This window comes from Aplosporella prunicola (genome assembly GCF_010093885.1).
Source record: "Aplosporella prunicola CBS 121167 unplaced genomic scaffold K452scaffold_14, whole genome shotgun sequence".
NCBI lineage: Eukaryota > Fungi > Ascomycota > Dothideomycetes > Botryosphaeriales > Aplosporellaceae > Aplosporella > Aplosporella prunicola.
Window position 1 is genome coordinate 818,261 of NW_022983542.1, and position 18,902 is coordinate 837,162.

At 54.9% G+C, this 18,902-nt stretch overlaps 4 protein-coding genes across 4 annotated transcripts; all 4 read left to right on the forward strand.

Moving 5' to 3' along the window:
• Nucleotides 1–7,463: 7,463 nt before the first annotated feature.
• On the forward strand, nt 7,464–8,317 carry K452DRAFT_334166 (uncharacterized protein; the record flags this gene model as incomplete). Its single annotated transcript, XM_033545189.1, has 1 exon — nt 7,464–8,317. One exon carries the CDS (start codon nt 7,464–7,466, stop codon nt 7,935–7,937), a length of 474 nt encoding a protein of 157 aa, XP_033397196.1. The 3' UTR covers nt 7,938–8,317.
• A 355-nt stretch (nt 8,318–8,672) lies between these two features.
• Nucleotides 8,673–9,215, forward strand: K452DRAFT_298847 (uncharacterized protein; the record flags this gene model as incomplete). Its single annotated transcript, XM_033542158.1, has 1 exon — nt 8,673–9,215. One exon carries the CDS (start codon nt 8,673–8,675, stop codon nt 9,213–9,215), a length of 543 nt encoding a protein of 180 aa, XP_033397197.1.
• Nucleotides 9,216–13,013: 3,798 nt separating this feature from the next.
• K452DRAFT_309236 (uncharacterized protein) lies at nt 13,014–14,249 on the forward strand (the record flags this gene model as incomplete). The annotated part of the gene is made up of 2 exons (XM_033543232.1): nt 13,014–13,078; nt 13,148–14,249. 2 exons carry the CDS (start codon nt 13,014–13,016, stop codon nt 14,247–14,249), a joined length of 1,167 nt encoding a protein of 388 aa, XP_033397198.1.
• Nucleotides 14,250–15,324: 1,075 nt separating this feature from the next.
• On the forward strand, nt 15,325–18,062 carry K452DRAFT_272390 (glycoside hydrolase family 89 protein; the record flags this gene model as incomplete). The annotated part of the gene is made up of 3 exons (XM_033539089.1): nt 15,325–15,656; nt 15,755–15,903; nt 15,966–18,062. The coding sequence occupies 3 exons, from the start codon at nt 15,325–15,327 to the stop codon at nt 17,951–17,953; spliced, it is 2,469 nt and encodes an 822-aa protein (XP_033397199.1). The 3' UTR covers nt 17,954–18,062.
• Nucleotides 18,063–18,902: the final 840 nt, after the last annotated feature.

Sequence of the window (18,902 nt, forward strand, 5' to 3'; positions counted from 1 at the left end):
GTGTTGAGGTCGCTGCTGTGATGGGCTAGAGTTCCGCTGCCCTGCTGGCGGTGGCTAGCATGCTGTGCATAAAGACGTACTGCAAATGAGGTCTTGGATCGTTTGTTCGGTGACAAACAGACCATGACAAAGGAAATGTTTTTTGCTGGCATTGTGATTTGCGGACAAAGGTAATACTGGTTTGCCCTCTCCTATTTGTATTCTAAAAGCACAACAGTTGACGTAGACTCTGAGGTATTCTTCAATCCGCGACCCTGTCCTATGAGGGAAACTCGTTTATATATTGTTATCATTATTAAGTATAAACTCCGCTTCTAATAAACTAGCTAAAGATGCTTGGTTTGGGTTGCATTGTCTCCTATGTACGCTCCTGCCATTCTTCCCAAAATGACCTGCTCACAAGTGGGCATGCCTGCAATTTCGTAGCAGACTTCAATGCTCCGTTTTCACGACCAAAATACCTGTCTACTCCGGGGAACTTAATAGTGCCAGCTGTCTTCGAAGCAGTGTTACCCCTGTCCGAGCTACAGTTCATGAGAATCGGTGTACAACTACCGTGTCGCTCTTGATAGGGCTTGATAATATCAACCCTGATATAATTAAAAACGGAGAGAAAAATAAAGCAGGTAGATTGGACCATTGAAATTGCGCGACAGGTACGTAGATTTTTTGTCAAGTTGTGGTGGTGCCGCTCCCCGGCAACACCTACTCACCACCATGCCAAGACTCGCGATACATCAAAAGCCACAACGTAGTCGCAGCACATTTCCGACCCAATTCAAGCAAATCAGCTAGCTAATATTGAAAGTGATGCACCTGTGGACATCATATGCCATCTTGTGCACAGGATCAGAAGTCAAATGCTCAGTACCTAAGGGCAGTCGTTCCAACGTCACTTCACGATAACCTGCCATTCGCTTCCACATCGCCGGCGTTTTCTCCCTCCAAGCCATGCGGGGGCTGTTGGCATGATAGGTATGCTGTGGCTGTCCGAAGAAACCTGCTTGCTTTTGCGCGCGGCGACTGGCACGTCGTCGCTCAGCCACCCGTCAACGCACGCCCTTTGACTACCTAGCCACATTTCACTTACTTTAACAGAGATTCACCAGGCATAGTGAAACTGCCTCGTTTAAAGCTCGCTAAGCGAAATCTTGCGTCCATAAAGCCGCCCACCCTCCCACCTTCTTCTTACCTTTTCCCTCAAGCCTTGCCCGCACTCTCGCGACGCTCATATCGTCATCAGACATTTGAACCTTCGCCCACGCAAGCACACCTTTCTCACGATCATCCCTCACATCTAGGTAACCTCGTTCTCACTCTCACAACATGCCGTCCTCAAGCGAGGTCAGCTTCGCTCTCGCGTTGTACGTCATGTACGGCGTCTTCTCCATGGTCAACCGCAATCGCCTCTGTCAACTCCTCGCCACGGTCGCTCTCATTTGCAGAGATTGGTTCCTTGCCATCCCGCCGTTCCACATCACATCGGCTTCCGGTTTGGTTGCTGCCGGCAACCTCATCTCAAACTCCCAGGCGCCTCTCGGAACCATCTTCACCTTCGCTAGCATCAACATCGGCCTCGCTCTTACTTTATTACACTCCCTCCCCGGCAACATCTTCACCGTGATCGAGCTTCTGCTCTGCGAGGCTCGTGACGATGTTTCGACAGCCTTGACGGCCATTTACGCTTTGTTCGGAGCCCTTCCCCTGCTAATCTCAGACGAATTAAGCGAATGCAGCAACATGTCACTCCCCGGTGGCAACACACTTCTCTGGATCCTTTTACCTGCGGCATATTGGCGTCCTTGCTTTCCTATTATGGATCATGGAACCTTTGTAGAGCTTGCTTTCTACCTCTCACAGGTGATCAGAGTTTCCTGCTCGGTGTTCTCTAGCCTCACCTTCAGCTATTTCTCCCAGTCGAAGGTCATTGTTGCCCTTGAAACAGAGAAGGCCAACCTGGAGCAAGTCACGAAGTTTCAGGAAGAACGCCTTCAGCAAGCCAAGAAAGCACACAAGGAGCTTCATGAGGAATCTTCAAAGGAAGCAAATCAACTCACCTTTGAGGTGAAGCAACTCAACCGCCAGATCAACGCTAACAACAGTAGAATTTCTGATCTAAGGCAGGCCCTCTCGGGAAGAGATAAGGAGATCGACACCCTGAAGGAAAAGGTGACCAAGTCAAATATAACCATTGGTAACCTCAAGAAGGACGTCCAGAGGGAGCTCGGTATCCAAAACAGCCCTGGCCAGAGCCCCATAGACGCCATCAAATCTTTCATCCAAGACCTCCAGGCCTCTAGCAAGTCCTCGGGAATTGAGATCAAGAATCTTAACAAGCAGCTGGCCGAAGAGAAGGCCAAAGCCAACAACCCTCTCACTATCAAGGCACCTGAGCTCGGAGACCTCCATTCCATGAACGACGGCAAGATCAAGGCTCTCAACTTTGGCCACCAGTCCGAAATCGGCGCCCTCATACGCAAGCACGAGTCTGCCATCAAGCAACTCGAGTCCAAGCACGAGTCTGCCACCAAACAACTCAACTCCAAGCACGAGTCTGAGAAGCAGGAACTCCGGTCCGAGGTCGATACCCAGAAGGCCAATGCCGCTAAGGCGAACAAAGATAGAGAATCCTTCTACGAAAAGGGTACGGCCGAGCTCGAGGCAAAAAGGGCCGAAACGGAGAACTTCTTCGATCAATGTAAAGAGGAGGTCAAGGGTTTCAAGAATGAGATTGGACAGCTGAAGCAGCAGGTCCAGAATTCTCAATGTGAGAGTGCGCAGCTGAACCAGCAGCTCCGGGCTTCTCAAAGTGAGACTGCGAAGCTGAACCAGCAGCTCCAACGTTTCCAGAGTGAGACTGCGCAGCTGAAGAAGCATCTGGCTGGTGAGACGAACAGGACAAACACGGCCGTTGCGAACGCCATAACCGGCGCAAGAGCCGCAAACCCAAATGTCTTCCAAGCCAATGTCCAGATTCAACACGCCAATGCCCAGATTCAACAACTTCAGCGCCAGCTTGAGAATGAGAGGACTAATTTGAAGCAACAACTGGCTGATGAACAAGAGCTGAAGGCAGTGGCAGAGACAAAAGAGGACGAGATGCGCGCCAACTTCAAGAAGGCTGTAGAAGATTTGGAGCAACAAGCCACCTACCAGGAATTGCACAAGCTAGAGCGGGAGCGTGCCCTTAATGAGAAAAAACGGGCGGATCGAATGACGGAAGTAGCTGAGGCCGTCGAGTCTCGACTCCACGAGGTCGAACTGGAGAAAACTTCCTTGGAGCAGCAGCTCAACAATGCCGGAGCGAATGCCAACTCGACCCTAATCAACAAGGAGTTGGAGGAGCAGGTTAAACAACTCAAGGAGGGTGGAAGCATACTTAATAAGAGGTATAAGAAATTGATTGAGGAGCAGAAAGCGAAGGCTTCATGGTGCGAAGACATGAAGAAGAAGTTCAATGAAATGTACAGCAACGAAGAGACAATGAAGCTCGACCTTCAAACCGAGAAACGACACACCGAAGAGGCCAAAGCTGAGCTGGAGAAAGCAATCAAAAACATGTCTATCCTTCAGGAACATGTTAACAACATCAACAAGCGGGATGGTAATAAACCTGCCACTTTCAGCGCCACGGAAATGGATATTCCGACGCTCGATCTTATTGCAGGTGACCTCTACGACACGTTCCATCATTCCATGGCGAACGACGTTCTATACGACCACATGGCCCGAATACTCTCGACCGTGGTTGAGAAATGGGATTCCTGGGTGGCGGTAGAAAACTACACGGCGATTGACAACTGTGAGAAGATTGCTCAAAGCAGCTTCTTGAAGCTCGCCGAGAGATTCGCGACCGAACACCGCGTGTACCTAAGCAAGATGACCATGGATCGCGATCCCAACGCCAAGGATATGAAGGTCCTCGCCATCGCCGAGGACATTGCTGAGAGAGCCGAAGGCCTCCATGACCACTCTTACGTGCTGAGCCTTACGGAGCGTCTTGAGGAAGAACCTCAGATGTACCGTGTCGGCCAGCGTACGCTGGGCCATAACCCACTACTACGCGAGAAGCTGTGGGCCAGTGAGCGCCAGCAGTTCGCCCTCCGTATCAGAGACATGTTCAAAGAGATGGGAGGATTTTTTGAGAGGCTCAGAGAGCGCATTGACAAAGGATTTCAGTGGAATTCCGAGTACATCGATCAGGCGGGCTTTCACAACGACGAAGCTGTGATTATCGAGTTGTACTACTGGCGGCGGACGGCGATGTTCTTGTGCCAGATATGCCAGGCATCGCTGTACATCATCAGCCAGCCCGTGAGCGAGAACCCTCTCTGCGACGAAGTTGTCGACTTTGTGGGCCAATACCTCCGCTTCGTGGAGAGTCTTGGTGCTGACGACGAAACGAGGGACCGCGTTGGAAACCAACTTCGCAATATCTGTCTCCTTCGGATGAAGCGTCTGAAAGAGGCCTTCAACTCTAATCCCGACCGCGCGCTAATGTGTGACATCAGCGTCGATGTTGATCCCAACATCATGAATTGGGAGCTTAAGGTGTCTGTGGACATCGACATGCTGGATCGTTACCTTGACCACAGCTGGGACGACACGAACGATGGCGACTTCGACGAGGACTTCCAAAATGTTTTCGAAGGGGGCTCCGAATTTGTTTTCGAGGGGGACTTCAGCAATATCGGCGAGATCCTCAGCAATGCTCCCATGTCCTAGGTGCTGAGCAATATCGGGAGTTTCTCATACCAACTCCCGTCGTTCATCTCTCGGCTTCTGTCCTCGCCTCGTGCTGGCTGCTTGCTGTATTAGGCGCTATTCTCTACTGTCTCCAGAGGTTACTAACCACTGCTCACTCGGATCGCAGTTACTCACTTCTCCACGGATGTTTTTGCTGTTTTCATGCCTTACAAATTCGAACTTCGAAAACAATCTCATCACGGACTCGACTCGAAGCACCATTCTCCGGCTGCTCGTCCTGCCATCCAACGCGCTGCTCAGCCCGGCGCTACCTTCATCGAGGGCATTTACTGCTCACTCAATTGCACTGCTCTCACGACATCTTCTTTTTCTTTCGGCGGCTGGCCTGGAAGTACTGTCTAACCACTGTTCGTCCGCCACGAACGCGCTTCCTCACTGCGCACTACCAACTCCGAGAGCCTTTCCTGCTCACTCCGTCTACAACCGCTTTCGCTCTTCACGGACAAGATCCGGCAGACCACCCAACGACTCTCGCCCTTCCGCTCTCGAAACCCGCAAAAACCAAAAACACCAGAGAACATGACTCCAAAGAAAGTTCTCCCACTATCTCGACGCCCCTCACCGCCATGGTACTGGCAAACTTCTTGCCGTTCTGTGCTTCAGTCGACGATTGTGGTTCCTCCGTCCTCCCCATGCCTTCAGGCACGGTACTTGCGCATATCTCGCAGTTCGTGATGTTGGTGATGGCGGTAGTGAGAGTTAGGCGGTGCTCGGCGGTTGCGGTTTTCGTTCCCTCATCGAAGTCTGCGGCTCTTCTTCCCCGGCGCCCCTTCCTCGTCCTCCCCACGCTTTCAGACTCTGACTTGCGCTTAGCTCGCGGTCCGTGTTTGTTGGTGGTGGCGGTAGTGAGAGTTAGGCGGTGACTTGGTGGTTGATGGGCATGCACATGACGGTGGGTGCGGAGAGTTCTGCTCGGTGCGATGGGTTCTGCACTTTATGGATTTGGTGGTGGATTTGGGACTTGCTGCTTGGTTCGAGGGATTCTGGAGGATTTGGGATACTGCTGCTTGGTGCGACTTTTGGAGGATTTGATGGTATTCACTGGAGGAATCTGGAGACTTGGTAATGGAAGCCTGGAGCTGCGCGGTTTGATAGACTACTCAAAGAATGTATGGTTGTGGATGAATCTGGCTTGCATAATGCAGTGAATGAGATTGTGAGAAATGCAACTTCATGAGCAGGCAGCAAACAACGAAGTTGAGGGAACTTCACGACAGCTTTACTTCACCAGCGCTCAATAAAACCAGGTGCTCTTCTGATCCAAAACTTCACATTTGAAATCCATGACGCACATCCCGAACATTGTCTCGTACTGGCAGGCATTTGCCTACTCAAAAACCAAGCAAGCTGGCAGGAAGCTAGAAGAAAGCCGGATTCCAATTTCGCATTTGAGAGCTCTTAACTTAGAAAGCAATGGGGAGCAACAGAAAGATAGGTGGTGTTTAAAAAAGGAAGAGCAAGACAGAAAAAGCCCAAGCCTACACAAAGGGGAGCGCAAACTCATTGTCCCGCTCCGCGCTACAGTTGACAATGGCTTTATCACGCAGCACGCCGAATTGTACACGAACAACACACCCAATCCCCTCCGGGTACATCATCTCTGTCCCGAGCCAATATTGAGCTCCACCAGCATACTCACCAGCGTCAGCACCACCACCACCACACACAAGGTCAAGAGCCCACACAGTACAACACCATATCCCCGACCATACCCACCAACACAACCCCGCAACACCAGCCAACATGCCTTACTGGGACTGCTGCCAGTGCTACTCCAGCAACTCTTCCAGCGCCTGGTCGTGCGAGAACTGCGGCCATAGCCCCAGTTCGAGTGGCTGCTGTCGCTGGAACTGCGCGCGTCCGGCTGTGCCGGGCTCGCCGCGGCTGAGTGCGCACGAGAAGGCTCCCGAAGCTGCTTCTGAGGGTTGCGGTCATAAGCATTGTTAGACATGAAGCTGGGACACTTGCCAACGGAAAGGGAGGTTGATCGAAGATGATAGACGTGGCCGGTTGGTGGATAAAAATTGAAAGATTGAAAGATGAGAGGATAGACAATAAATTGAAAAATTTGTGGAGGAAACTCAGGAAAGAAGCCAGAATATGAAGGTGAGTACGTACATGAAATGATTTGCGATTTGGATGTCGATTGATGTGTCACGGTGATAGACAGTGGCTCTTATAATGGCGAGGAGGAAACAGACGACTAGTTGACTGGATTGGATTACGTGTATATGACCCCACCCTTAACTTAGAGCCTCGACGTATCAAGCTAAGCGGCTGCACGAAGATGGCAGAGTAGTTATGGCATCTTGGTGTTGATGGTCGAACCCCGGGATTAAGTCAGTACTGATCACACCACGACACCGAATCAGGGCCGTGATTGGGTTGATTTGACACGGTACAATACAGGTATATACGATTGAACAAGTCAGGGCCCTAAGTTGGGGTTGGCCACAAACAAAAACGACGTGGCAACATCATCTTCATACAAGAACACAATTAATATATAACTCGATAGACAATGCAGTAGGCCTACCGAGAAGTAATGCTATACAAACCCTCCGCTCAGCACAATCTGCTACTTTTTCTCATTACACAGAAAGCCGACACCCGAGAAGCCTTCACTGTCAAGGAATCTCAAGCCTACGCCTAGCTAACAAGCAAAGCACACCCTGAAAAAACGGTCCAGTGACGTAATGTCGTCTGAAATAACGGATGAGTATGAGGAGCAGGCTCGGGGGCTGCTGTCTTTGACGGAAGATCTGTTTGAGTTCTTGATGGAGCACTCCGAGGCAGCAACCGACGAGTTCAAGGACGCCAGCACGGACATGAATCTCGAGGAGAAATTCCAGATACTTGCCAACCTTGAGACGGAGAAGATCCAGCAGTCGATCCAGGATGCCAGACGCTCTGGTGAGGTCACCACGGACGAGTTGACTGCCGATGAAGCCAAGGCCGTGTTGTACGCAGGCAAGCTGCAGGAGGTTGTGGCCAGGATCGACTTCGGCATGCTGGTGGGTATCGAGGCTGCTACGACACGGGAAAGGAGGAATGTCGGAGAGCCGGAACTCGAGGCGCTGGGAGAGCAGTTCAGAAACTTACGGGCGTTTCTTGTGGTACTGAGGGCTTTGGCCATCTACGATATCTGCATTAGTCTCGACTGGTGGTGAAGTCTCAAACTGCAAAGGTTTGACTTCACCTGCTCTCTGGTGCAACGCCTCGCATACATGGTGATTTGTCAAACAGTCTGATTCACTGACCAAATTGACACAGCATCCACCCTAACACCACCCCTGCTCCGTACCCCTAACTACCCCACCCCACCCCTGATACACCCCTACACACCTGCACTGATTTCTTTTGTTTTCCCTATTCCTCTTTCCTTAGAAAAACAGGCGGAGAAAAACACAAAAACACTTAAAAAATTAGAAAACCCCAAAAAATGTAGAAAAATGGAAAACCATACTCCTATCTTAGTAACTTTGAATGTGACTGCTGCTAAAACTATAGTGCAGATGGCCTTGATGCTAGTGTCTTCTTGACTGGAGAATCATACGCAACAACGGGAAAGATCAAACAAAGAAACCAACTACGGGCAGAGACGACGGAACAATAGTATTGCCGCGTAGAAATGACCGCTCAATAGACAGTTTAGTAGCCTAACCAAATTCGGCATAACTGGAGAAGAGCAATCTATAAGTTCTCCCACCCGACTAAAACCTTCCATCTTTCCACCACTGCAGTAGCACGTCAACGTCCGATAAGCTTTCACCTCTTCACACGAAGACTCTAATCTTTATCACCCTTCAACGTCGGCTACCGAGTCATACCCTACTCGCGGAGTAGACGCCAATCCACTTGGTCAACAAGCAAACCTCACTTTGACGAAACGACTCAGTGACGCAATGCCGACCGACAAGACGCAGGAGTCAGGCAGGAGCCTCGAGGAGATGGTTGCCAAGATCCACGAGACGAAGAAGCCATTTCTTCAAGCGATGGAAAACCTGGAAAAACTGGAGACGGCTAAGTTTACACCCGAATACTTAGAGGCCAACGGCAAAGACGAGGTGATGAATGTTCTCGAGTTGATCGGCTCGATCTCTGGCTTGCATTTCATCTATGAAATATATGGCAAAGATCTCACCACGGTCTCTGACTCGGATGTCATTGATTTTCTCCTCGGCAAAATTACAGTCCCTAAGGGTTTCCGCGAGAGCGAAATTATCAAACAGGTATCGGACAACTATGAAATCATGAAAAGCAAATGGATCAGATATGAAGCAGACTTGAAGGAGTTCGGCCTGCTCCGTGGATCTAAGGAGAAGATGGAACAACTGAAGGATTTGTGGGAGGTTATCCTGCCGCATCTCAACGACACTCAAGACGATCACCGCATTGAGAAGATCCACAAGAAACTGAGAAGCTTAATTCAAGAGCCTGCTAAGTAACGGGAGTCTTAAGCTCCAGAGACTTGCCACACCTGGCTTAATCTCCATCAGGACAATTCACCCACACACAAGCATGCGTCAAAGACAAGCAGACAACACCAAGCCCCACAACAATCACCTCACAGCACAAACAATCACGGGCACTGGTACAGCAAACTGACTGCACATCCACATCCACAAAGTCTGCTACAGCCCACCAGCTAACCCACCAAACAAATTGACACTGAACCACACCACTGCACCAACCAGACTGCACACCCAACCACCTCAGCACACCCATACCCCAGCCTAAGCGGCCATCAACAGCCTCCGAAAACCACTGCTTACGAACAGGGAGAGGCACTTGACCACAAAGGCCGCTAAATTGCTTCACTCCTAAGACCACGGACACGGCGCCCTACCTGCTAATGCTCGGCTCGAGACGAGGGATTCACAGGCAGGCGATGCTATGTATTCAGGACTCATTCAGGACACGAACTTCAGCGTTCCCACTCACCACACACACAGGCGACAGACGCGGAGGGAACAGCACAAAGGCATCACACACACATCCCCAAGATCACCCCCTCTAACACCCTTGTTTTCTGCTTCTTGCTTTCTTAATTTAGGTAGAAAACACCCCAGCACTTCCCCACTTTCCCCCAAACTAGCTAGCTACCTACCTAAATACCTACCTACCTAACTAAACCACCCAAAAATGAATACAACAAACCAGTCCTTCCCTCCCACTCCACTGTTCAAACACCGTACATGTACAGTAAACGCACCACCCCAAACCCACCCCAAGCCCAAGCCCACCCCCCCATAAGCGAACACAGAACACAGAACACAGCACGGAGGCAGCCCCCCCGCCCCGCCCGCGCAGCCCGCGCACGACCCGGCGCGACCCGAGCGTGCGACCCGAAGGACCCGATGTCCGCCGACACCCGACACCCCTGCAACCCCGGCCTACGCCGCGGGGTAAGGTTAACTAGGTACGTGGTAAGGCACGCGGGGCGGGAGGAGCGGCTACTACGTGGCTGTATCTCGCGATCTATGTATCTAACTTTGGCTTTGGTGTCTAGCGTTTAGCGGCTGACTTGCGTGCGTGTGTATCAAATATTACGGGTTCTGATGGGAGGGCGCGCATGCGTGTGTGTATGTAAAGATATTGCGCGGAACGTGTGCACTGTTTGTGAGAAAGAGACGGGAAGAGACGGCATCCAGCATCCAGCAGCGAAGGCGTGAGGGTCGTTTGGGACAGCGCAAAAAACAAGGGCATCGTGGGCGTCATTTTCGTGCAAATGCCAGGCTGTGTGCCACACCCACGCCTACACCTACGCCTACCTGACAGCTGCTTACCGTACATACGGATCCGTACATACACACACACACACACACAGCACCTACGCGAAGCCGCCAGCCGCGTCTACTCTGCGCTGCTGTTTGCCGTCGCGTACGTACATACATACATAGATGGATGCGTGGTGCGTGGTAGTAAGCTGTCAGCGCCAGTGTCTTGTCAGAGCCAGTGTCAAGTGTCAGCGAGTGCGACTGCCAGAGTCAGCCCTAGCACCCCAGCACGGCGCAGACGCGGGGCAGCGCACACGCGCAGCTTAGTCAGCGTGTCGGGCAGCGGGCTAGGCAGCGGGCAAGCGGGGCAACACAAGCGGGCTGGCGGAGCGAAAGTGGAAGCGGGGAAGCTTTGAGCGTGCGGGCGGGAGTGAAAGTGGAAGTGGAATGTGGAAGGGGAAGGCGGGGTCTGGCGCTGGCACCGAACGGGAAAGTGGAAGGAGCGTGGTGGGTGGTGGTGTGTGTTGGGCAGAAGCTAATAGATCTGGCGATGAGGGCGCGGGATTTATGAGGATGCGGCGGTGGTGGGTGGTGGAGGGTGCGTGATCGTGATGAGGGGAGTGTGTTGGTGGAGGATAGAGTCAGTCAGTCGGAGTCAGAGTAGGCGGGCGGGCGCCCTTGCCAGCGTGGATATTGTAGCAGCGTGCCACTAGTATTTACAGAGTAGGTAGGTTGCATGCGCGCGTGCGTGCGTTGCGTTGCGTCTCAGTCTCACACGGAGCCAGCGTCGCGGTGGACGCGGTCCCCTTACCCGACGCCTGCTGCGTGTCCTCCGCACCCAATGCGCGATCGACTTGCCAGTCGTGGCTGATCAACGGAAGGTTACTGCCATGGTTATCGTGGTATTGGCCCGCGCCGCCCGACTCTGTCCATTTGACCTTTCCATGGGCCCTTGGCGGCGGCGTCCGTGCTGCTCGGTCCCCGTCCATCCATCCAGAGCCCGGTCCTGAACCATGTGTCCTGCTGCAATGGACGGGCGATGCCATCCCGAAGCTTGCTCTGTGACTCCCGTCCCGAAAAGATCAAAGAAGGGAAATTTTTTGCGCGCTGGTGCCTTTTGGTGTGCCTGGTAAGCGTTACATGGCTCCACTTGGAGAGAGTTTTGCTCAGGAGTCGTGCTGCGGTCGGGGCCAGTGGGAAGGTTCTAGAAAGGACAGACAGGCTGCGAACAGCCAAAGTTTCGTTCCTTGGTGGTGGAGACTCACGATGCATTGCATTGCCGGGGTATCCTCGGCTACTTACGGGAACCTCGGAGCAACGGTCAACGGTCCGCTGAAGTGGCTTCCACGTGATGGCAGTGGTGCGACAGGCTAGATCGAAGATTGAGTTTTGAGAGTCAAGTCTGTATTAAATTGCCAAGGCAGTTTGCAGGGAGGCACGGCAGCCCGCACCGGTGAAGCTGGGCAGGAAGGGCTCATCGTGGGAGCAGTCACGAGGCGGTGTGCCTGGAAAGTTGGGCGGTGTTGCGGGGCGGGAGAGCTCCGGGCCAATCCCAGGGCGGAGACTGGAGAGAGGCGAGGGGCAGGCGTCGCGGGGCTGATGCACGCATGCGAACCTAAAGAATGCGCGGCCGAAATTGCATGGGCCGCTGGTGGTGCGATATTGGGGGGGTTGTTTTGGGTGAGGGTGAGGCGCGGCGAGGCTGGGGAGACCAAGACTGAGAGTAATTTCGATCGCCCAGCCGGTTCTCGACTGGAGCTATCGTGAGCATCGTCACTCCTCATGCCATTGCCACGATCCAAGGCCAAGGTGCAATTGCCCAGTGGGTCGACAGACTCTGAGAGGCCCTGGCGACAACACGGACGGAACGGGCAGCTCTGTTGGTGCCTGAAGCAATTAGCCGTTTCCGTGAGACATGCACGCAGCCAAACTTTCTTCCCCTTCTCTTACTCTACGCCGCGTGGAATGAAACTGGCACGTTGGAAGGGTCGCCGGCCACTTCCGTACAGAAAAGCCCCATAATTGCGGGAGGTGACGTATCCAAGCTCCAGATTCGATCCGAGGGGCTGAGGGGCTCCAGAATCCAGCATGCCAGGGCCGACCGCGCTCCTGATCGTGATCGTATCACGGCCTTAGGTTACGAATCAGCCGCAAACGCCCGACGGAATGTCGTCGCAGCCACTCACGCCCGCCTTGCGGTATTATTCGCCGTATGCTTTCTCCAATGCAACACGGCGTGACGCGTGAGGGCGTGTGCCAGTCCGCGCAGTTATATACCCCGCAGTTTCCGCTCTAGCCCGCTCGCCGTACCACAACATACTCTTCCTTCGTCCCAACTCTTTTCCTCACCCGCGTGTCCCTCTTCCTACCTACTTAACCCGTGAGTTCTGCCCTCTTCCCTCCCTCACTTTTCCCTCGACTGCAGCTGACCGCGTTGCTCTACAGCTCCCGCACACCACTCCCTCACCACCTGCAGCACCCCGCAATCTTCAACACCCATACTTGCCTCAACGCGCATCCACAACCATGTATGAGAAGAAGGCAGTTCACTTTGGCGGCGGCAACATTGGTCGTGGCTTCGTCGCAGAGTTGTGAGTCCCCCGCGACGCGATGCGCTTCCCCCCACTTTTTACGCGGCGCTCCACTGACACTGCTCACAGTCTGCACAAGTCTGGCTATGAGGTCATCTTTGTTGATGTCATGGATAAAATCATCGACGCCCTGAACAGCGTCCACCACTACACCGTCACGGAAATTGGCGAGGAAGGCGAGAGGGAGTTTGACATCGACCACTACCGTGCGCTGAACAGCAAATACTCTATGGACCAGGTCATTGAGGAGATCGCGACTGCAGATGTTGTAACGTGTGCCGTGGGTCCCAACATCCTCAAGTTCATCGCAGAGCCAGTCGCAAAGGGTATTGAGGCGAGAAAAGCTGACTACCCCGTGGCCGTCATTGCGTGTGAGAACGCCATCAACGCGACCAACACGTGGCGCGGCTTCATCGAGGAGAGGCTGTCGCAGGCGACCAAGGATGACCTTGACAACAGGGCGCGCTTCGCCAACAGTGCTATTGACCGCATTGTGCCCCAGCAGGATCCCGACGCAGGTCTCAACGTCAAGATCGAAAAGTTCTTCGAGTGGTGCGTCGAGCTGCCGCCTTTTGAGGGCACGCAACACCCCGAGATTGACGGCGTCCACTTTGTCGACGATCTCGAGCCTTACATTGAGCGCAAGCTGTACACCGTCAACACGTCGCATGCCACGGCGGCGTATTACGGCAAGGCTCGCGGCAAGAAGCTCATCCACGACGCTATGCACGACAAGGAGATCCATGACCTTGTGCGCGAAGCCTTGAAGGAGACGGCGCACCTGGTCACCTCCAAGCACGGCATCAGCGAGGAAGAGCAGATGGACTACGTCGAGAAGATCATCGCTCGCATCAGCAATCCAGCTCTCGAGGATGCCGTGGAGCGTGTCGGTCGCGCACCGCTGCGTAAGCTGTCACGCAAGGAGCGCTTCGTCGGCCCCGCCAGCCAACTGGCCGAGATGGGCGCTAGCTTCGACAACCTGGTCAACGCGGCCGAGATGGCGCTGCGCTTCCAAAATGTCGAGGGCGACGAGGAGAGCGCGGAGCTGGCCAAGATCCTGAAGGAAAAGGACGCCAAGGAGGCGACGCTCCAGATCACCGGTCTGGATGAGAGCCATCCTTTGTTTCCGCACATGCTGAAGAAGGTCGAGCTCGTGCAGAAAGACACCTGACTACATGGCAGCGGCAGCAGACTGTAAACGTTTCCTTGAAGGAGGTACCTGCACCGCCACCGAAGGTGACACGCGGCCGTCTGCGGAAAAGGGTTCTGATGGATGATGTTTTCACGACTTTTGACGGGATAGGTTACGATCTCCTATCCCCCCTTCGCTTCTGTTTCCCTTCGCATGCGCTTGTTTGACTTAAACTTTTTACCTCGATTTACCTTCCGCCTTTTAACTTTTTTTCTTCCGTTTTTCTTTCGGCTCTCTTCCTCGGCATCATCTACCACGACCCAAGGACCCTTCTCTTTCCTGTTCTCCCCAAGCAAGCAAGCAAACACGCGCACGGAATCGCGGGCGGGCTCTCGGATGAAACAATCAAGGACACGGCGTTGGGCATGGACCTAAGGTGGTCGCGCTCGGGAAGGAGAAAGGTTGCCCCGGCACCTAGGCATGGATGGTTGGGCTACCACGGGCGGCACTAGACTGGGCAGGACGGGACGGCACGGCCCGGGTATCGGGCGGCTGGGAAGGAAGTGTGGGATCGCGGCTGGCTGCTAGGTCCCAAGCTGCATGCGGCGGCGGCGGACGATGGAACGAAGGGAGATGCTGTCTCTACCCCGCTCTTTCCGTTTGCAGCGCGCGCGCGCCGTAGGTCATGGTTGGGTTTGGCACGGGTATGGAAGTGCGTTTGAGTTGATACCTCCATGGCCCTGTCGCCAGGTCTTTAGTTGGTAGGTAGCGTAGTGGTGGTAGGTAGGTAGTAGATGAGAAAATGGACACGCAGTTGAAATCCGTAGGTGCAAGGTTGTTCTTTTTTGCTGTTTTCTGCGCGTGCAGAGGAGTTGGCTGCAGTCAGTCAGTGCGTAACGCTGAAGCGTCGTCCTATCCCATGCGCATCGCGGCTACCCGGCCAAAACCCTCAGCTCAGCTAGGTTGCGGCACGCACGTCACAGCGCCGCCGCTATGTACCTATGCATGCACGCGTGAGGAAACAGGGCGGGATCCTTGCACCTATATCAGGACTTTGGGTTTGCGCGGTTGGCTTGCTCAATTCTCCCCCAGCCTTCCTCGCTCTCGTACCACAATGCGCGTCCGCATCCGCATCGCGCAGCTCCAGCTCCTCGCACTAGCGACGACGCTCGCCACCGCTGCGGCGGGAGCGGTCGGTAACGGCACCAGCTCCTGCTCTGGCACTGGCACGCAGGGTCTCGTGGGCCTCGTGAGGCGCCGTATCCCGGCGCATGCGGGGGATTTTGAGTTCTGCCTTTTGGAGGGAGTGGGGGTGAATGCTTTGGCGAATTCTTCGAATGCCTCGAATGCCTCGGCGAATGCACAGTTCGATGCGTTTGTGGTGACGACGCCGGCGGAGGGGAGGGTGAGGGTTGAGGCGGGGTCGGTGAGCGGGCTGGTGAGTGGGTATGTATTGTACCTATGCGTGCTTGCGTGTCTTTGAGTTGGGGGGATTGGATGTGGTGGAGATTGTGGGAGTGGTTACTGATGTTGTGCTGATGTAGGCTCCATCGCTATCTCGCTGATGTGGTGCATGTCGATGTGTGGTGGTTTGTGGGCTCGCAGCTGCATCTTGCGCCGGAGGAGCTGCCGCGGCTGAATGGGTCGCTGACGGGTGCGAGCGTGGTGCCCTGGCGGTATCACTTCAACACGGGTATGTATGGCATTTCCAAAGAACAATTTCATGGGCATTCACTAGTTAACCTGTACCGATAGTGACCTTCTCGTACACGACGGCGTTCTGGACATGGGAAGACTGGGAGCTAGAGCTGGACTGGCTGGCCCTTCGCGGCGTGAACCTGCCGCTCGCATGGGTAGGCGTGGAAAAGATCCTCGTCGACGTCTTTCGCGAGACGGGCCTGACCGACGCCGAGATCCAGGAGTTCTTCAGCGCGCCGGCCTTCCAGAGCTGGAACCGGCTCGGGAATATCCAGGGCTCGTGGACGGGGCCGCTGCCCCTGGCGTGGATTGACGAGCAGTTTGCGCTGCAGAAGCGGATTGTGCGCCGCATGGTCGAGCTGGGCATGACACCCGTGCTGCCGGCCTTCACGGGATTTGTTCCTAGAGCCATCACGAGGGTCTTGCCGAATGCTACCGTCGTTGATGGGTCGCAGTGGAACGGGTTTCCGGTCGAGTATACGAATGCCACGTTTCTGGAGCCCACTGATGCCGCGTTTGCACGCTTGCAACAAAGCTTCATCTCCAAGCAGCAGGACGCCTACGGGAACATCTCGCACATCTACACGCTGGACCAGTACAACGAAAACGACCCCTACTCGGGCGACCTGGGCTACCTGCAAAACGTGACGCAGCACACATGGGCGAGCCTCAAGGCGGCCGACCCCGCTGCCATCTGGCTGATGCAAGGCTGGCTGTTCTATTCGAACCGCGACTTCTGGACCGAAGCGCGCATCGAGGCGTTCCTGTCGGGCGTGCCCGAGAACAGCGACATGCTGATCCTGGACCTCTTCTCTGAGAGCCAGCCGCAGTGGCAGCGCACGAACTCGTACTTCGGCAAGCCCTGGATCTGGTGCCAGCTGCACGACTACGGCGGCAACATGGGGCTCTACGGCCAAGTCGAGAACATCACCGTCAACCCCATCGCCGCGCTGGCGAACTCGTCCTCGCTTGTCGGGTTCGGCCTCACGATGGAGGCGCAGGAGGGCAACGAAGTCGTCTACGACCTCCTGCTCGACCAGGCCTGGTCCCCCACCCCCATAGACACAGAGGCGTACTTCGCGGCCTGGGTGCGCAGCCGGTACAGCATCAGCATCAACAACACGCACGACTCGGCACCAGCACCCCTCCCCCCCGCGCTCTTCACGGCCTGGGACCTCCTCCGCCGCTCCGTCTACAACAACACGCGCTTCAGCGCGCGCGACGGCCTCGCCAACGCCGTCCCCAAAAGCATCCTCGAGCTGCGCCCCGCCCTGTCCGGCCTCACACACCGCGAGGGCCACCACCCCACAGCGCGGAGCTACGCGCCCGCCGCCCTCGCCGCCGCCTGGCAGCAGCTGTACGCGGCTGCGGCGGCCGCGCCCGCGCTTTGGGACGATACGGCCTTCCGCCATGACCTCACGGATGTCTCGCGCCAGGTGCTGAGCAACCACTTCGAGGCGCTGTACCAGTCCTTCGTCGCCTCGCTCAATAGCACCCTTGCCGCAAACACCACATCCGCTCCCACTGCCAACGGTACGACCCTTGCTGAAGCGGGCGCCGCGCTCCTCCGCCTCCTCGCCGCCCTCGACGCCCTCCTCGCGACTTCCCCCGCTTTCTCCCTGTCAACATGGCTGCGTGCCGCGCGCGCCTCGGCGCCGCCGACGCAGCTGGACCAAGACGCGTTTACGGCGGCTGCGCTGCTGCAGCTCACGCAGTGGGGCCCGCACGGCGAGATCGGGGACTACGCGTCCAAGGCGTGGGCGGGGCTCGTAGGCGGGTATTATAAAGGAAGGTGGGAGGTTTTTGTGGGGTATGCGGTTGAGACGGTGGCGGGGGCGGGGGAGGCGGGTGGGGAAGGGGAAGGAAAGGGGGTGTGGGACCCTGAGGTATTGGCGGAGAGGGAGAGGGCGTTTGAGGAGAAGTGGGTGCGTGGTGTGGATGAGAGGACGGGGGTTGAGGTGGGCGAAACAAGAGGCGAGTTGAAGGAAGTGCTAGAGCGGCTTTTGGTAAGGGGGGAGTGGGCGGCTGTGTTTGGCGGCGTGTGAGCGTATCCTATCATGTGCCTGACTACGTAGGTGGGGTTTTGCTTAACGGACACTCTAGCATCTATGCATTACCGCATTACCTATTCAAAGCGGACGCGCCTCCCCCTCCCTCATCTCTTATGCAAGCGACTATATATACACACACCACACACAGCACCGCGCAGCACGCTGCTCCGGCCGTCCTTCCTACCGGCAAACACTTTGAACTCACCCCGAATACGAACCTACCAATCCCTGGGCATTTCCTACTCCTTACATCCAACACCCGTCCCCCCCTCTCATTCCCTCAGTTCATCCTTCCCTCTCAAACAAGCTCATCCAAACCCACACCGTGACAGTGACAGTGACAGTGACAGTGACAGTGACACTCACCACCACCAACACCACGGGGCAGCACTGACGACCACCGCCTTCATGCAGTGGTGGCGCACACCACCGCTTGTTATTGTGTAATGTACCAATAACGTGCTTCTGGCTTTCTTAGAGAGAGAGAGAGAGAGAGTGTGTGTGTGTGCGTGTTTGTGTACTGGCACTATAGACGTACGCCCCAGTTGAGGGGTTTCGTAGTGTGCTTCGCCGTTCTTCTTATAGCGTGATGGCTGCATGTCATACTCATGCCCTTGCCCTTGCCTCCGGTTAAGTATTCGCGCTTTTGCTCTCTTTAGTGGCGTTGAGGTGGTTAGTGTGTGCCGCGTGGTGGTATGGCAGGAGGTATGAGAGAAGGCAGTGTCTGCGTAAATACCTAAGACGGAGGGAGGGGTCAGTCTCTCAGCCTTACCCCACGACACTTAAACTCGAGATGCAATTCCCAATTTCTCCTCCGAGCGGAACAAAGCACCAATACCCAATTAACAAACCACCCCAGTCCCTCACCCACACACTCGAACCTTCGTCCAACGCTGCTAACATCTCCGCCAACCCCAATCCCCAACCATCCCCAACCAGCCCT